Source organism: Magallana gigas, chromosome 2 (assembly GCF_963853765.1).
Source record: "Magallana gigas chromosome 2, xbMagGiga1.1, whole genome shotgun sequence".
Taxonomy (NCBI): domain Eukaryota; kingdom Metazoa; phylum Mollusca; class Bivalvia; order Ostreida; family Ostreidae; genus Magallana; species Magallana gigas.
The window spans coordinates 13,304,994-13,323,705 of NC_088854.1; the positions used below are offsets into that span (position 1 = coordinate 13,304,994).

At 35.7% G+C, this 18,712-nt stretch overlaps 2 protein-coding genes and 1 non-coding gene across 9 annotated transcripts; all 3 read right to left on the bottom strand.

The window, feature by feature from the left end:
* Positions 1 to 4,043: 4,043 nt before the first annotated feature.
* LOC105322799 (uncharacterized) lies at positions 4,044 to 9,828 on the bottom strand. Of its 5 annotated transcripts, none has more exons than XM_066075105.1 (8): positions 9,682 to 9,828; positions 7,871 to 8,144; positions 6,775 to 6,986; positions 5,998 to 6,068; positions 5,471 to 5,584; positions 5,251 to 5,297; positions 4,754 to 5,018; positions 4,047 to 4,634 (listed from the first exon to the last, which is right to left on the bottom strand). In XM_066075105.1, the coding sequence occupies exons 2-8, from the start codon at positions 8,048 to 8,050 to the stop codon at positions 4,321 to 4,323; spliced, it is 1,203 nt and encodes a 400-aa protein (XP_065931177.1). In that variant the 5' UTR covers positions 8,051 to 8,144; positions 9,682 to 9,828; the 3' UTR covers positions 4,047 to 4,320. The 5 variants fall into 5 exon arrangements, with proteins under 5 accessions (XP_034303894.2, XP_065931177.1, XP_065931176.1 ...); XM_066075104.1 differs by lacking the exon at positions 9,682 to 9,828 and adding an exon at positions 8,614 to 8,982 and having other exon boundaries at positions 7,871 to 8,148; XM_066075102.1 differs by lacking the exon at positions 9,682 to 9,828 and adding an exon at positions 9,104 to 9,236 and having other exon boundaries at positions 4,048 to 4,634; positions 7,871 to 8,148.
* Positions 9,829 to 12,593: 2,765 nt separating this feature from the next.
* LOC105322800 (uncharacterized) lies at positions 12,594 to 16,447 on the bottom strand. 3 transcript variants are annotated; one of them, XM_034448006.2, is made up of 8 exons: positions 16,301 to 16,447; positions 15,501 to 15,673; positions 14,403 to 14,614; positions 14,196 to 14,275; positions 13,964 to 14,074; positions 13,799 to 13,856; positions 13,275 to 13,522; positions 12,594 to 13,178 (listed from the first exon to the last, which is right to left on the bottom strand). In XM_034448006.2, the coding sequence occupies exons 2-8, from the start codon at positions 15,669 to 15,671 to the stop codon at positions 12,904 to 12,906; spliced, it is 1,155 nt and encodes a 384-aa protein (XP_034303897.2). In that variant the 5' UTR covers positions 15,672 to 15,673; positions 16,301 to 16,447; the 3' UTR covers positions 12,594 to 12,903. The 3 variants fall into 3 exon arrangements, with proteins under 3 accessions (XP_034303897.2, XP_034303899.2, XP_011419991.3); XM_034448008.2 differs by lacking the exon at positions 16,301 to 16,447 and adding an exon at positions 15,780 to 15,951; XM_011421689.3 differs by lacking the exon at positions 16,301 to 16,447 and adding an exon at positions 15,775 to 15,951.
* Positions 16,448 to 18,052: 1,605 nt separating this feature from the next.
* Trnai-aau (transfer RNA isoleucine (anticodon AAU)) lies at positions 18,053 to 18,126 on the bottom strand. The gene has a single exon. It is a non-coding gene; the product is annotated as a tRNA-Ile (tRNA).
* Positions 18,127 to 18,712: the final 586 nt, after the last annotated feature.

Genomic DNA, 18,712 nt, shown 5'->3' on the forward strand with positions numbered 1-18,712 from the left:
TGAAATTCATGGCCCCTGGGTTAGGGGTTCTGGCTCTAGGGTGGGGCCAATATGGCCATATAGTAAAAATGTATTAAATCTTAGAAAATCTTCTTCTCTACTCCCATATATATTTGTTAAAAACTAAATGCATGACTATGATGTCCAGGAAGCCCTCTACCAAAATTGTGAAATTCATGGCCCCTGGGTCAGGGGTTCAGGCTCTAGGGTGGGGCCAATATGGCCATGTAGTAAAAATGTATTAAATCTTAAATCTTAAAAAATCTTTTCCTTTACTCCGAAACATGTGGGCAAAAAACTGAATACATGGTTATGATGTTCACTAACTGCTCTACCTAAATTGTGAAATTCATGGCTCTTGGGTCAGGGGTTCAGGACATTGAGGGGGGGGGGGGGCAATGCATATAATGTTTTAAAATCTTCTTCCCTATTCTCACACATCTGTATGAAAAACTGACTTCATAATTATGTTTACCAGAAAGTCCTCTACTAAAATTTTAAATTTCATGTCCCCTTGGAGTATGGGTTCTGACTCTAGGGCAGGGCCAAAATGGATGTGTAGGTGTTAATGCATATAATGTTTAAAAATTATCTTCTTTACTCCCACACACTTGAGAGGAAATCTGAATTCAAGATTTTGTAGACCAAATTTTTGCCAAAATTATAGGTTTCATAGTTCTTTTTGAAAGATTTCAGGCAGGGAGGTGGTCGTCATTACAAATTTATATTTTTTTCTACTCCAGAATGAAACCCAATGAAAAGATTATATGAGACTCCTCGACAAGTTTATGTATGGGTTATATGCTACTCAGGTGACCGTTAAGGCCTATTGGCCTCTTGTTTAGAGTAAAAACAGTTTTTGTACTTTCTAGATAAACAAATAGACTTGTTGATAATAAAGTAATAATTGGCTAACCAAAATCACTGATAAGCAGTACATGTAAAATGATTTTGGTATACCAGATGGTGATGGCTTGTCAATAAATGTTGAATATTTTTGTTTTTAATATAATACTAGAGTTGAAAATTCCCTGTCTTGTAGTAAGAGAAGCTAGACTCCAACACCTTGCCTCTTAGACTTCTTCATATTCAAAAAGACCGATCAAATGTATTGTTTGAAAAAAATCTCGCATTTCTGTTTTTATACATCCAGAGTATCTAAGAGTCTGAATGTTGGTGTGTCAACTCTCTACTCAATCGTAAAATTGTACAAGTCTCCACTTCAACATTAGGAATAGACACCAATAACATTTTGAGTGGAATGATTAACGAAAAGAAGTAATTTCCTTGAACGCCCATTTGTTTTTGGAGAGAAATAGAGGTTACCAGTTGAAATATTCAACGTTAATGGGAGGTAGGTTATGCAATCAAAACTCTATAAATTCTTTCATTATTCCCTTTCATTAAAATATCAACAACAGATATTGTGTTTATGAAAATATCACTCATTTTATCCGATCAAAGGCGATCATTTCTTTCGGTGGCAGGAATAGGCATATTGACGACGTTCGATAACTCTGCCTTCTTTATTGCATGATAGAATAATGAATACAAATCAAGACCAAAAAAATGATGAGTATGTGAATGCTTTAATTTAAAAGCAATAAATAAAAAATATTCAGACGTGTAAGGTAATGCTTTGTATTATTTATTTGATATTCTATCGTTATTTCACAAACTAGTCTTAATTTAAAGCAGATATTTGGGAATTAGCGATTTTAAATTTGAGGGCAATACACCAATTTCAGCCCCGAGGGCGATACAGCCCTAGCTTCTGTTTGCTGTCTCCCTAGTCCAAAACACGTGTACCAGGGCTGATACATTACTAGGTATATGATAAACTTATAGTAATGGTGGTATATGTTTACCTTGTTGATATGCTAAAGTTGCAAGGGATAAGAAAATGAAAATTAAGGTTTATTCGATGTTGTATACTAGTATGGGTTTTCCCAGGTTTATTTCATTTAGAAAATACTAGAGAAGGATTTCTAAAATGACATGCATTTTTGACTCGATACGTACATATATGCCATGTAGACGATTGACGTCATAGTGTTTGCATAAGGTGTCTTCTATTTTATTACTCGTGCGTTAATTTACAAATTTTACTATTGTATTTCATGTGTAATCACTTCGACGTACAAAAGCGTTTTACGTCAGAGATTCTCCAAGATGATAAAATAGATGATTATGAAATAGCAACAATTTCAACAATCTCAATACCAGATAGATTTTGTTTTTATTGCCACCAATTAAAATGCAAATTTTGTAAAATAACAAAATCATGACACGTGTCATTCTTTGAACGGTCAACTAAAAATGCCAAATCTTATAACTTCCAAAGAAAGCAGATAAAAAAGACGCCATATTTACACGCTAATTTTGCTCTTGAAAAAAAGGCATCAAAAGGTGTCATTTCTTTTAAGACGAACGCCACTAAAGACAAATATCTCCAGTCATCTACTATACTGAGTTAATATTGCTCACATGAAAACAGCAAATAAAGACTACAAATCTCCGCTTTTACAGCTAAGGTCTTATGGAGCCAGCCACAGAAAGCGCCACATCTTTTATCTCAAGAAGCAAGCACCAAACGGTGGAAAATATATTCAAGCAGTAAACGGCACCAAAATATCTACCCAATAAACAACAAAAACGTGTCTTTTTGTTTTAAATAAAAGCATTATCTGTTTTATACAAAGTCAGGCTCAAAAGCGCAAAGTCTTAACTGTACATATGTAATATTCTCTTCTAGAATCTAAGAAATATGACTCCATATCTCTTGTCTAATTTGAACTGCGAAATTGCGGTTCTTTTCTATTTACGTGCATACCCTCTCTCTCTCTCTCTCTCTCTCTCCAAACACATGAATTAGATTTTTCATGCAAAGGGGCCGGACACAACTGATCTTTCAAGTTATTTTGGTAGAAGTCTTTTGAAACGTAGTCATGCATGCAGGAATCAATAACCTGATTGGTTGTTTTGTTATTTCATAACTCGTGATTACTGCATAATACATTCGGGTGACAACTATAGTATAAATAATCGTATCAAAATTTGGCGGAGGGGCGAGCTCGTTTATGAAATTAAAAAAGTTGACCCGCTGTTGTTGCGCGCCTCATGCTTATTTACGTCACCATGCTCTGAACTGGCGTTCAATATTAAAGTCACAAAGTATATTGTGAAATCGTCACGTTTTCTCATCTAGATACAATAGTATCACCCGAATGTTCTAGGTTATCGTGTATATATAGAAGTTGGAAATAATGGGGATTCCGTTTTTTAAAAGCTGGTGCATGTGTTAAAAGTACGTGTATACGTAAATTAAATCGGTGAAGGAGTGAAGAGTGAACTACTGGATAGGTTGACCGAAATTGGTAGCGATATATGGCAAAATTAAATTTGTTTCTTGAATTAATCGATACATCAGGCAAAGAACTAGAAATTCCAAAAAACCGGTATTTTTTAAGCCTGCTGGTTTTTTTTTCTTCGAAATAAAGAGAGTATATATATCCTGATCGATTGACAAAGTCTCGATCTCCCAAAGCCGTTGCAGATAAACTGAAACCAGGCTATCAATGACATTAATATATAGCCTATTTCAGAACAGCGAAATTTGATTCATACATCTAGAGCATCACCCATACAACGCACATTGACATGCAAGACTTCCCTTTAGCACGAAAGAGGCAAACAAACGGGTCGCTTCGCGCGCACCGCCTTTCCCTACAAACCAGTGTCAAGTGACAAAGTCTGGTTTACCTTTATACGTATACTAGAAATATGACCATAGGACATGAATACCTTTACTATTTCAACTGATACATTTTGATTTGTTTATATATTGAATTGGTTTTCAATAATGATTTTCTTTATTTCTGTAAATTGCAGACACGTGTGTAGTTGCCATTACAATCAGACATGACAGTGTGTTGAACTGGATATACAGTAACATACAACATCGATTTGATTTTCAAATCCCCAATTTTGTGTGTGTGGTCCTTACTTTTAAAAAGAAAAAAAAGTTTATTTCTTTTTAACCTTTATTGATTTCAACTCATAAAACAGGAGAATCAAATGCATGCCGCTACCCTTATGCTTGGCCATCTCCGCCATCTAGCAGGGGTTTCAGTTAAGAAAGATCCTCAACAAGCAACTATAATGCATGGACAGTTTCTATGAGGAAAGAAACTGCACTGGAGAGGAATACAGTAGAGACAGCATTCTCGAAGCCCTAGTCGGCATTGGAATCGGGGTCAGTCATTCCTCCTGTTTGGACTTTTACTTTGGAATTCAGTCGCTAGACGCAGGCAGTCTTTTTTAGTTTCGATTGGTCGGATTGTTACTAGTAGTGATTACATCGACAAGGTCTTGTCTCTCGATGCGACCAAGTGCCAAACATAACTGTTGGCGCGTTGCGTCGTTTCCTTTCAACTCCGTCCATTTTTTTAACGTTTGAAATGCGGATTCCTTCGGATCTCCTCTGGTTTCTTCTCTTATGATATCGATGTCTCTGTCACGTACGCCGAGCATGCGCCCGACTCTCCGATAAGTGTTCTTGGCTGCCAATGCCGGACAAAGTCTTTGAAGTTCAGCGTCTGTCAGTGTTTCCGTTCTCTCGTTTGATCCCAACCCTGTTCAGTTTTTAAAAAATCTCAATTATTAAATATGTTTTAAGAAAATAAATTACATATCGCGAAATAGGCTGAAAGTACATTATTGGGTACTTTGTGTTCAGATGTTCAAATGTTACCTCTAGGAATAGTACATCTCTGGGTAGGCTTATCGGTTTGTAGAGGTGCACCATCAATGTCCATTAGATGTTCGTCTATCTTGAAATGTGACTCTTTGAGAGGAATGGACTCGTGGTTCGATTCCTTTTGACATCTATCCGGATTAGTTTCATGTTCCCGAATTACATCACTCCCCGTATTTAACCTCAGTTGTCGATTTCCTGCAGACATATGCTCATCGTTTTGGGTCAGGGGTGTTTCAAGAGTTGCATCAATAATCCTAACCGTATGCATAATATAAAATTTCAAAGTATGAGAAAATGCATCAAAGGGTTTTATAATCTGTAATTCGAATTTAGTGGAACATCCAAATAGAGGATGGGCTGTAAAGCCGGATATGATATACACTATACCAGTATTATATAGTTTACCTGGGCACCTGATATGTCTGAATCTAGTCTTTTAAGCGCGAGAAAAATATCTAATGTACAAGTCGTTTAGATTTATGAGGTTATCACCTGTTAGTCCTTCGTTGTGTTTGTTGATGGCTTCCTCGATTAAGATCTACATGTATCGAATAAAACATGGAGGTTAGAAATGGAAATTAGGCACAGGTGTTTAAGAAAAAATTTTGTGAGAAAAAAGCTTATCTAAGAACACGTTCAGATATAAGCACTGATTCATAATCAATTTCGATTTTACAACCATCGAGTAATCAACACCAGATACCAACTTACTCGGTGTCGAATAAGACCGCCTTTTCCGGACGTATAAAGCTGTGAAAATCAGAATCATTAGGAAGAGCACGGATACAACCGTGTAGACGAACACGTTCTTGAAACTGGTCAAATCTACAAAATACAAAATATAGCTCTAAACCTACAAATTATGATTAATTATTAAAAAGGGCGGGAAATGTGTGGTTCTACCGTATTAGTTCTACAAAACTGTATCCCACGACTGACACGTGTTTAGAATTGGAAATGCCGCAGAAACAGGTTACTTAGTAACTTATAAAATATGATACAACGATGGGGGTCTATAACGCCACCACGATTACGACTGTTTAGACATTGATCTTGACACTAACACACCCAAATACATGTACTAATGTCTAGTAAATTAGACTGAACTGTATGAAGTAAATTGGGCAATAGTATACAAGACCCCCCCCTTTTTTCCATTACTATAAATATCAAAAATACAGTATAAGGATATGATTTTCCAAAAAAAAAATTAAGTGCATGTCATAAAAACAACACACCTTCGCTGGCAGTTGATAGATAATTTTTATGCTGAGTCATTTTTGGATCTACTGGTTTTTCTATATTTTGCCTGAAAATAAAAGAAAAATATTCCTATTTTCAAAAGTTGTGAAAGAGACAAGATTGAAAAATACCAATTACCAAGAGTACTAGTATATCACTTCAGCCAATAAACTGCTCGTGTAACCACGGCTAAAGTGAATATGATATAAACCCATTAAAGTGGCATGGTCACGTTTTTGTCAAAGAATACTTTTCCGGTTTTAATGTCAGTGGTCGAGTTATATGCAAGATACAGACCTTACACTTCTTTGTTTTGTAAAAAAAAAGTTCTTGTTTACATTTTGAATGTTGAGAAGAAAAATCCAGGTTTAGATCGACCTAAAATGAACATGACAAGCGCTAGGGACTGTTTATTTATTTTTAAAACGTATTAGCAGATAGAAAAAAAATCAGCATGAGGAAGAGATTTTAGCGGTTTATTGAACCAATGTAGGCAAAACATGGCATAAGCCTTATTTATATAACAAAGAATTGTAAGCCCTGTATCGTGCTTATAACTCTACGACTGGCATTCAAATTTTGATAGATCATTAGAAATGCATTGCTAAAGCATTCTAAACAATAAAAGTAGAAAAATAAAATTTGATCAAAATCGTGACCATGCCCCTTTAAACATTATATTCATAAGTTTTGATCTATATTTTTGAAAATAACGCGTCGAAGATTGAATCACACATGTTAAACCAATTCCATAATGAAGTGCAGCCACTTACAGTGGTTGTTTTGTGGGTGGTTGGGGTAGAGGAGCTCCACACCTCGCGTTTCTGTCTGTGATGCAGGGTCGCTTTTCTCCCAGGCCTCTTGCCGAGCAGTTCTTACACGGCCGGCACGGCCCGTAACCTATGAACTTACTGAAGCTCACTCCCGGGCTGCACTTGACACACCCCCTACAGGACACTGCCCCGTGCTCGGGATCCATGTCTACCTGGAATTATGTAATGGCCAGAATTGTACTTACTCAGAATTGGTTATGAACAGTATATGAGGAGTAAAAAGTGTATGTCACATTTTTTTTTCGTTGGAGAGAGAATTGTGTTTCCCGATAGGAGGAGAGGGGTTTCGGGTTTAGGGTAGGATTTCATCCCAACAAACACTATGATATATTTGCATGACATGTATGAGGCAATTTGACATGTTTCAAGAGCGCCATGAAAGGAATTTAAATAGATGTGAGAGATATGATCAGTCAGCAGGGGGTTCATATCCATAAAAGATAATCACATTGAAAATGATATAATATTTTAACATATATATGTACATGTAAGGTGGTATGGGACACCTTTTGATATGAATGTGGATGCAAGTAAATTATAATAAAAATATTTTTACCGATTGAGACCTCTCAAATATTTACAACATTTTTACCAAAAAGGGGGTTTTTTTAGGGAAAGGTTCATTTTATAACAGCCCCAGCGGGATTTGAACTCATAACTTGGGGATTCGTAGATAACGCTCTTACACAGTCCGCTATGCTGTATAAGGTTGTAATTGATTTTTTGATTTAATTCGATAGAAGTACGTCACAATATGGAGGTGTCCTATACCACCTTAAAAACTAAAATGGTCATATGTGAATTTCACTCTTCCTGTCTCCACGACAAAAATGCATACGTTCTTTTTGTGTAATACATGTACATGGATTAGGTTACAATGTTTGAAATAATAATAGTTAATTTAGGTGTGAAATAGAATTAGTGCATTATGAACACCCAGCATCTTTGATTATTTACATGTAAAATTTGAACACCCCCCCCCCCCCCCCTCTGAATTTCAGACATATATACATACTAACATAGGGAAATGCCTTACCTGTTGGTATTTTCCATAGCCCCAGCCTGTCGGGCACTTGTCGCACTTCTTACATTGTCCGTATTGTTTAACATAATGCTCGTGCTTTCCAGGTCTACAGAAAACTTCTTTCTTTGTTTCAACTTGTGAAATCAACGAGAATAAAATTACACAAACACAAGCACCCGTCTGCCACCGCATAGTCGCTGGCTGTTGACAAACATTTAAAGGGAATCGGGAATCCCCATTTTTGTGCACTCATTCAACAATAAAGCCACCCAAAAGTGCAGGGTGTCTACCTGGAATTTGACGTTTTGATTCTAAGTCATTATGCAACAATTATAATAAATATTGCTATCTTAGATAACGATATATGTGTTAGTTTCATTAAATCAAATTTGTGTTAAAGTCGTCCTTAATTTTTCACTATTGTATAATGCAATTCGCGCTCTGAATGCACCTTTGCTGTAAACAAAATTGCCACAGTGGTAATCATACAAACCCACGCATTTGGTGACCGTACGATAAATGAAAAAGTAGGCGGTGTCTAATTATTATCTTTAATGAATCAAATAATGTCTTTGCCTGTTAGAACCCAGACGTCCTTATAAACTAAGATTTTTTTAACAAATTGTAAATTAACCTTACCACCAGGAAAATAGTTTACTGACTAATAATTGAGTTATCGCGGGAATAAGATTGGAATGTTATGCATATACATATATTTTAATATATGATGCAGTTTGACCTCTTTTAACTTTTACCTGTAACGTCGATCCGATCAGTTCTAGATAATAAGGAAAGATGCTTCTAAATTGGTCACCACGTCATACGTTTTACCTTGTCGTGCATACTACAGCAATTAATGATATTGCTCAATCTCACGTGCAAGTCTAATTTTTTGAACAAGCAATTTACATATAAGGTTAAGAAGTTAACAAATACAATGTACATATAATCAGGCACGTATACATGTATAGTCATAAGTAATAAATAAAATCAAATTTCAGTTTAAATAAAATTGCATTCGACTGCATAAACCCCTATTTTTCAATTCAAAATCTACAAAAAATGAAAACCTCATTGATTTGCCACTGTTGGTTATAACATAAGCTGACACACAGATGGCTTATTTCCAACAGAGGCTTAGCAAATATGTTAAAATATAAAAAATATTATATCATGTCGCAGCAAATAAAAAGTTTATTTTCACAACAATTCCCAATATTTTCCAAGTTTAAAATCTCAACTTACATTGATAAACTACAATGTACTATCTCCTGTAAATGCCGTTTGTGCACTTGAACTGTAAACAATGTACATGTACACTATGACTGACACTGATCGAGGAAACCTACATGTTATCAAATAAAGGTACATTGTAATAGTCACAATGCTTATCAACAATCACATGAGGTAGCCTACACGATAAACATAATATCAAACATGACCATATATGTACATGTAAACACATCCATCTATGACTAGGAGTGCCCGACCCTTATATAGACACTGACTGTCATACCGTTGTTCTATCTTTTCACTGAAGCATACATATATTACGTGTATTTATAGTTCTTGATTCATGTTTCATTATTTTAGTGTGTCAATGTGTTTTACAATGCTGTCGATGTCTAGATGGGGTGTAATGAATATTCATTTACATATAAATACCAGTAGGTCTAGCTGTCTATTTTTTTTTTCTCCACAATTCAATCCTTGTATGTGGATGGCAATAATGTCCCATATTGGTTATATAGTACCATTATACATGTGAACACATATAATTATGATAATCAATGGTCTCGTTACACGACAGTTAATTATTAAACCTACCTGTCGTACAATTAACAGGTGATACCTGCATATACTCTCAGTACTTTGATTTGCACACCTAAAATGGAAAACAATGGAAGTTTCTAAATCTAATTACAGACTTTGAAAGCCCTGGGGAATACCGAACAAAATGCTGGGGTGAAGGACAAATATCACCTCATGCTTCTGTCAGGAACTCTTGATGAAAAATAGTATCTCCTGATGTCTACCTTATCTAATGTTATTTACTCTTCAAACTAAATCCGATGCAAGACTTTCTTATCAATCTTACAGTACACATTGCAGAAAAAATGCACATACTAGTATAACCCGCGTTAGCGGGTTTTGTAATTTTTACCTGCAATGATCGCTACCATCAGAACCCGCATAAATCATCAAAGAAAGCATTTTATTGTTTGTATTTATATCTTTCTTTTAGTTAATTAATAAATTGATTATGAAAAGTAAGTAACATTTAATGTACATAAGTACGTTAGCTAAAAGAAACAGCCAGATTGTCTCCTATGGGAATCTGAGTCTGATATCATCATGATTATTTCGTGCAGTCCATGATTTTTCTTAGGTCGCTATAAGTGTCGACCAATCGATAAAGAGGGCGTGTCGATTTCAGTCCTGTCAGTTTCAGCCGTTGTAGATTTCGACCAATCGATAAACGGGGCATGTAGAATTCAGTCTGGTTGTTGTTATAGAGCTATGAATTAACTATAAGTTTCCGTAAGAAATAGAGGGAATAATACTTCGTAGATGTAAATAGTCATATGACGTATTGTAACATGTACCAAATACAGATAGATTTGTAGAGATAACAAATCCCTTCAACAATATAAGGAAACTCTTTTTTCTTTGATACATATGTAAGGGCATATTCGTAAAAGATATGATATCATTCTGTTTTTAAATTACCCCTTAAAAGAAGCTGAAGAGTGCACTGAAGTATACATGCATCACTTGATTATTGCCTCGGAAAATACGCAAACCACTGACCCTTCTTTTGACTTGATGTTGTGCTTTAAAATACCGTTTTGAATGAAATTGTTAGAAACACTATTTCGTAATCGTAATGCGTCAAGATATCTGTAATATATCGCTATTGTCACAGGATCATTGTTTATTTTGGCGGGTATTGAAAAATTCTGACTGATAATAATAGACTCTAAATTATAAATATCTTGTTTTATTTTAATATATTGAACAAGGCAACACGAACAAGGTTTTATTGATCAATGACCTTGTTCTTTAGTCAGGTCAGCTGTTACGTCAGATATAAAGGTATTTACTGCCAATCCTTATTTCGGTGATCTATATTTATATACACTCGCGACTGTCGTTGTACAGGTGACTTTTTCATTGAGAAAAAGCCCGGTAAGTTGGCCACGAGCCAGACCGCATATACTGCACCTAATTATAAAAATATATACACTGAGTATCCAAGTGATATTGAAACAGATTACAAAACAAATTGATGATCTGTTTCAAAACAGCTAAAATTTCGCCGTACAAGTGTTTTGATCTTTCTTAAACCAATAAACAAATTTTTCGAGCAACAAACACCTTATAGAGCTGAATCATCACCACAAAGTTCAAGGTTAATATTTTCTCCCCTTGATATCATTGTAGGATTTACTGATAAACAATTTTCAATTGTTAATAAATAGGTCCAACTTGATACATGTAGCTTCGCATGTCTGAAAGTGTTTTCTATCTATCAAGATATTTGTAAAATCCACTACATTAACTTACCTTCTTTCTTTAATAACATTTTTATGATTTGTTAAAATAACGTAAATTTTCATCAGGACAAGTCTTTTCAATTTCAATTGTCAAAACTCAACAACTATTTAGTATGACTGACATGGGTAGCGAACGATTCTTTTAAGGGGTTCCATCTTTTTTCATAAAAAAAACTAGGTTTAAATTGTGCTTGTGTTATCTACAGTACAAAGATACACACACAAAGACTTGAGAATAGTTTAAAGGGTTTCAAAGTGGAAATGAGGAGGGGCCTTCCTTGTCATTTTCGTTTAATTCATTTTTGAGGAATACGGAATCATTTTTAAGTATTATGAGGTGATCAAATAAAACGATCAGGGGTAATCAAATCTAATGAAGTCCGAAGGGCACTTTATAATATATACAGAATGATTTCTTATTACATATATTTATATAATTCTCAGCAATAAATTGTACGATTAAATCTTAGAATATTCATTAATGAAATGTATAATACTTTACATTACAAAATCGATTCGAGGTGTTATCACAAACAAACACACTGGAAATGTAAATACATTCCTTTATACATAAATTATAACTACTAGTAATTACCCACGTATTGACACAGTATGAAACAGGTTACTAGTACAAGAAAACACCCCCCCCCCCTTTTTGACGGTTTAGAAACCTGAGATCTGGCGAAGTTTTTTTTATAAAATCATTTTCGGACACTGCCATCCATCCTCCACTTCTTTGGAAAATATCGTTATATGCCCGATATCATAAATGGAAAAAGAGGTATATTCATTTTCATGCTAATTCACTATTTTTATACCCATGGTACATGTACATGTATATACATTCTATCGTGATATTTAGTTGTTAACACACGTGTAGGGATTACTGCGTGCCTTAGTCTTAATCTAGAAATATGTTAACATTTCTGTGTCTTACCTTGATAAATACTTTCGTCACGTACAAAAATAACTACCTGATAATAGCTGACAATCCTATTATTTACCTTACGTTGCCCGTCAATGAATACACTTTACGACGCCCACGGAATTTTGTATTTCATTGAGAAAAAAACCCCCACACATCTTCACCATTTGCGTAAAATATTCGTGTGAATAAACATAAAATGCAAAAATTTCTTAAATATCTAAGTACCGTTCATAAAAAATACAACAAAGAGTTTAATCACATTTAAAATATTTATTTCAATATTCGGTTTTCACACATTTTAAATGCAATGCAATCTGTTCTGATTTTTATGAATTAAATTCATGTTTGTAGAATTGTTTAGTTAACATTTTATCGAGCAGCAAACGTCTCGATCCGCGCATACTGTGACAAAAACCCTCCAAATTTAACAACGTCCCGCACGCAACACGTCCAGCGCAAGCAGGGTGATTTGAAGTTCATTTTCTGTACCTTCTTCCATTCAACAATCTTTACCTGAGATGGGTAAATTTTTATAAACCAGTACTTCAGTAATTGTCCATTCAAGGATCGTCTTTCAGAATATCAGCTGGAAGTCCTACATTTCGAAGGGCCTGTCTTAGAACACCCTTTGTGGCCCCCTTTCCCTTCATTTCGCGCCATCTCTTCAACGTCTGGAATGATGTTTCCAGAAGGTCTGAATTCTGTTCCTCTTTGATTCGCTGTATATCGTTGTCTTTAACCCCAAGTTCGCGACCCAAACGTGCGTACTTATTGTTGTCAGCAATGGAATCGCACAAGCCCTGTAGCTCTCTCTCACTGGGTACTTCTTGGGACCCTATGCAAGGATAAAATGAGGTTCCAAGTAATTCGTGTATTTTAAACTTTTTTCCTTAAATCTTAGCAACAATGACAAGAAAGTGGTCATACTTACATGAATCAGGCACTTGCCCAGCATGAGACAAGCGTTCGGCATCTACGTCAACGTCACATCCTGTAAGGTCAGTCTCACTCCCCAAATTAAAGCTGAATGTGCTTGGTAGTGGTGGAAAACCATCGTTTTCTATGGACTCCTGTCGGTCGTAAGGCCTGGACAGGTCATTATGGGGTTCCAAATTTCTTAACGGAACAGTTTCCGGATCAAAACTAGTTTCCATGGTGGCAGGGGAATCGCCGCCATCCCTACAATGAGTTAATAAGCTCGTTTTACAGCTCAAAGATACACACATAATGACGTATTGTCAAAGAGTTTTTAAAGATTTGTTTTCTTCACAATAGTGTAAGTTGATAGATAAGAAAAGGTAGAGAGTGCGTGTTAATGACCTATACTACACAACTTTTTTAATGCCTAAGAAGTCAATAGACCATAATATTTTCCGAGGTGTAGGGAACAGCTCAGTGTGTTTTATTGCCCAAGGCCAAGGGCCTAAGTAATCATGCTAAGTAAGCATTACTTACTGATCATTTAGATCACCCTGTTCCACGTCGACATCCAATGACTTGGACCCAGGCCTGTCTGATAGAGAACATTTTATTAATACATATTTTTGTCACAAAAAACCAACCAAACAAACAAAAATAAAACATATACCTAAACTTTATAAGTACCACCAATGTACTTACTCCGTCTCAAACAGTTTAACTCATTCCGTTTTTTCACCAAAACTATTGAAGTGGGAACACACACCGCGACTAGCACCACTACACCAATCAAGGTTATTATAGGATTTAATCCTGCCAAATCAAAAGAAATATATATCTATTTGTGTAAATATAATTAGACATGTGTATCATTAATCAATGAAATGTGATGGAACACAATTAAAGGAAGAGCAAATATGTGCATGGCGTTTACCTGTCGCTTCCTTCTCAGATCGCTTTTCGCTGGAGGCGGAAATACCGTGGACAGCCGATTCCTGACCATTCTGTTGTAAACTACCAAAAAAAAGGGGTTTTAGTGTTAAATATTTTCTTTTAAAATCTTCAGATTTACAAAATTAGCTACAATGAACTTAAAGTTGTTTTTTTTCATTTTGCCGTCTATTATTTTCCAGATACTCACTAGGCTGGGGCGCTTTGTTTTGGTGGGATGTCCATACAAACTGCATCTTTTTCAGTTGTACAAGCCACGTCCACTTGTTTACCTATCGCCGTACAGTTAGTACAACGCTGGCACTCCTCATAGCCTATCGTCGACTTGAAGGTTTTCCCTTCGGTACATTTCAAGCAGCCCCTGCACTTAAGTGCGCCGTACACTGGGTCCACATCAACATACTTTAAAAAAAAATAAACTTTTGAAATCGATTTTGTACATGTATTACATGTATATGTCTACTTTCATAACATTATGTGGTCGGGCGATTATGTCTTTTAAGTAAATAGACATACAGGTAAAGAGATATGGACATTCAGGTGTCACAGATTCAGATGTTACATATGTCATTATAACATCCCGGGAGATACTTGAACTTATCTTATATTCATATAATTTATATAAAGAATTGTTATACCCCTGTAAAACAGTTACTATATAACTCTATACGAAAAAAAGTCCAGCATTTTGACTGTTGGACTGGAACTGTTAGATAGAACTGTTAAAATCGACTGTTAAAAAAGACTGTTGACCGGTGACGTCACATTCCGGGAAAACGTGTTATTGATTAGAAGGGGTATAACAAAACAGTTGTTGACTGTGTCTCGGGCAACAGTTGATCTGTCGGACCGGCTCGCAAACTGTTGCCCGCGGCCTTCGGCCTTGGGCAACAGTTTGCGAGCCGGTCCGACAGATCAACTGTTGCCCTCGACCCCAGTCAACAACTGTATAATACTGACCAACCACCAAAACCCGCACTTTTTACTAAGTGATATTGAAAGTTTATATGAAAGAAACGATCCTGCTAATACTACACTAACGTGATTTAACTTCAACAATATTTCATAATGACTGTGTATAAAATCAAAGGATTGAGCAACATGCAGACAATCTGCCTAGTATTCACATACTTCCCCTTCCCCTTGTAAGTTTTTTTTTTACTTGTCACGTCTTTAAGCATAACCCCCCCCCCCCACACACACACACACACACACACACACCACTTGCACATCAAGACATCGAGCAGAAAAACTAGAAAATCTCGACAAGTACAATTAAAAAACTTACTATCTTTGAATTAAGACCGAATCCATAGGGACACCTATCACAGGCCTTGCACTGTCCCCACTGTCTCATGTAGTACTCATTGTTGTCGACCTGACAGTACACCGGGGGATCAGCGGCGACAGCTGCTGTGACAGCCACTGACAGAAGAACGAATACCGGCGGAAAGCCCATTCCTGAAAGAGGATGTATTGTCTTATATTATAACATTATTTACATTGGTAGAAACTGCCGTACTAATAAAAACAGATTTCAACGTGTGAACTACCGGCATTACCTCACCCCCATATACCTAGTAGACCGGCGCGGTGTGTATCATGTGTTCTTTAAATCGTACCAGCGCGCACAGCAAAGCGCGCCCTGACGTCAAGACACATGAGTCACTGTCATATGAGAATTACTTTGCTCTGTTCTATAAGTTTTATAGACTTTTTGAACGATCCCAAATTTTAGACAAGCTCTTAGAAGACTGAAATCTAAAGTGAGCTACCTTTCATTACCATGAATTACAATGGTTTTTAAAATTGAATATCATATAGATATATACACAATGTACTCCTACATCTGATTGTATAGAATCAGCATCTTTTTCATCACGCGGCGCAGACCGATTTTTTTTCTTTTCCTTCCGATTCATAGTGCATTTATAATAACTAAACAAGGCACACGAACTTGGATACTTTTCATAATAGTGTGACGGCAGTATCTATCATTTATAGAACTATCACGGGATATTTTCAATCATTTACTTGCACGTGTCGATACTTAATTATTTAAACAGAATGATACAAGTCGACACTTACCTGTATCATTCGACCCGAGGCGTGTTGTGCTAAGACACTGACTGACAAAAAAAATATACAGGGCCTATATCATTATTATGGTATAAAGAAATGATGAAATTACAGCTCTCGCGTGTTAAATCACGATTGGTCATTATAATTGGGCGCAAGCCAGTAAAGGGTATATATAACGGGGAGCGGCGCAGACATTGATTCATTCATTCATTCAAGAGGAATGTTTAGAATGACTAAGTTAAAAAGGTACACGAGCGGGTTCAAGTTATCAATTACACGTAAATAACATGTAAAGGACTTCGCTCAGTATTTTTAAGAAAATATTTTCTGGTATTAAAAAATTATTTTTCTTGAGCTAAAATTTAAAAAAAATTATTGTGACGCTGCGCACGGTGGTGGTGTTAAAATGTCCTTTCAGATGCGCGCACAGTATTAGACTATCATTTAAAAACAAGAAATTGGGAAAATATCTCGTTATTACGAGTTAAATATCTCGTTGTTACGAGTTGATTATCTCGTAATTACAAGAAAAGATCTTGTAATTACGAGAAAAGATCTCGTTATTACGAGAAAAGATTTATATAAAATGGTGCGTTTCCGAAAAGACTTACAAGTCGACTGGTTAACCCTTTCAGTCTACCTTTTTCTTTCCAGTAACGTTGATTCAATTTTGATTAATTTTTAAATGACAACGGCCATTATTCATTAATTTTTTAAAATAAAATGATTGGATTTGTCATTTTAATCTTATAGGAATAAGTGGAAAGAAGTTCATGTAATTCTACTTTTCATCTTACATAATAATTATAATACCACTCCAAAGTAAATACTAGGTATTCCTAGTCGTAAAAACACAATTCTATTTGGTAAAGATGACTTAAATGACTATATAGTTTCAATCATGGATATAAAGGATTTACCCGAATTGTGTTTTATATGTTCATACATGCATGTATTTTTTTTATATGTGGCCCTATTCGTCTTTCGTATATACATGTAGGTCCCTTTTGAAGAAATAAAAATCGCCCCCCCCCCCAAAAAAAAAAAAGAATCCACTAGCTTTCTATGCATTGATGTAAAAGGTTGTCTTAGACCCGCAATAACAATGAAATACACCAATAGTCACCAGTTTTGGTGGGAGAGGAATCAATGTAAGTTCCCGTCACCTCTCATATGTAAAGAGGAGAATATATGTCTCCCTTCCATTCCTCTTTCTAGTCCCATTGTAATGGGTCTCACAATGGTTTTTTTCAATGTCCCTTTCCTAAATCTCATTACATTTTTAATTTTGTTATATGTTTTAGGTGTGTACAATCCCCACAGTAATTAAAAGCCGTATGTCCCTCATACTTTTATTAATAAGTCCCCAATCCTCCTTTTAGGTGTATGTCATTCATTACAGCTGTTCGAATAATGTTATGCCCTTCAAAAGCTAAGGCACTATCATCAACATGGCTGATAATTTCCCGGGCTGGGATAATTTCCCAGGCCTATACGACTGGTAGGTATTCTCTTTTGAGAAGTGGACAGGCATAGCCTACATCCACAACTGGATGTAAACTACTCCAGTATGCCTGTCCACTTCTTAAAAGAGAATAGACTGGTAGGGTGAATCAAATATATGGATAACATAACATGATACATATATATTTAAGGAATAATATACAAAGAATGATTCTTGATACCTCGCTGCAAGTTGATACAAATATCGTATTGGAAAGGTATAAAATGTGAAACAAAAAATTCAATCAAAATATATGGCCAGTGTGGGGGTCGAACCCACGACATTCGCGTTATTAGCACGACGCTCTAACCGACTGAGCTAACCGGCCATGAAATCGTCTGATGGAAATTTTTTTTATAAATTAAGCTTCAATAACATTACACTTTTCCTCGGTTTGTTTGTCAATCCACATCGTTGGCGTTATATAGGCATCAGTTTAGCAGTTCTTCAATTCATTATATAAATCAAGAAAACGGCAATTGTTCCATTTCATTACAGTTATACTAGAGTCGTTCTGTAGGCATATTGTATAACAACCCCCCCCCCGCCCCCCCCCCCCCCAAAAAAAAACAACAACAAAAAACAGGTACCTAACCACTTCGGCCAATTTCATCTTAACAGTTGTTTGGATTTAAATTTCAACGCTGACAGCAGGTAATAATTGATATATGTGAAAGAGTTTATCTTATTAAAATTTGTGGGAAAATAACACGAAAAAACAGTGAAAGGGAGATAACTGTTTTGATCATTATTATCATCACGGTTGTCATTTGGTACAGTTATTTCTCTTTTATACTTTTATACCCGTAACTTATTTTGATCCTTTTACGTCTTTGTAAAATTATGTCCATTAGGCTAAGTCCAAAAAATAGGAATAAACACTGGCATAATTTATAAATAAAAAATATATATTT

Bases quoted from the DNA above. Each gene is read 5' to 3' on its own strand.
- LOC105322800 (XM_034448006.2), bottom strand. From the start codon at position 15,671: ATGGGCTTTCCGCCGGTATTCGTTCTTCTGTCAGTGGCTGTCACAGCA. The intron at 14,075-14,195 runs GTAAACGCCATG...TTGATTTGGCAG, and splicing joins ATCTGAGAAGGAAGCGACAG to GATTAAATCCTATAATAACC. The intron at 13,523-13,798 runs GTAAGTAATGCT...AACTCATTGTAG, and splicing joins CAGGGTGATCTAAATGATCA to GGATGGCGGCGATTCCCCTG.
- LOC105322799 (XM_066075105.1), bottom strand. From the start codon at position 8,050: ATGCGGTGGCAGACGGGTGCTTGTGTTTGTGTAATTTTATTCTCGTTG. The intron at 6,069-6,774 runs GTAAGTGGCTGC...TTTTATTTTCAG, and splicing joins CCACCCACAAAACAACCACT to GCAAAATATAGAAAAACCAG. The intron at 5,298-5,470 runs GTAAGTTGGTAT...CGATACATGTAG, and splicing joins GCGGTCTTATTCGACACCGA to ATCTTAATCGAGGAAGCCAT.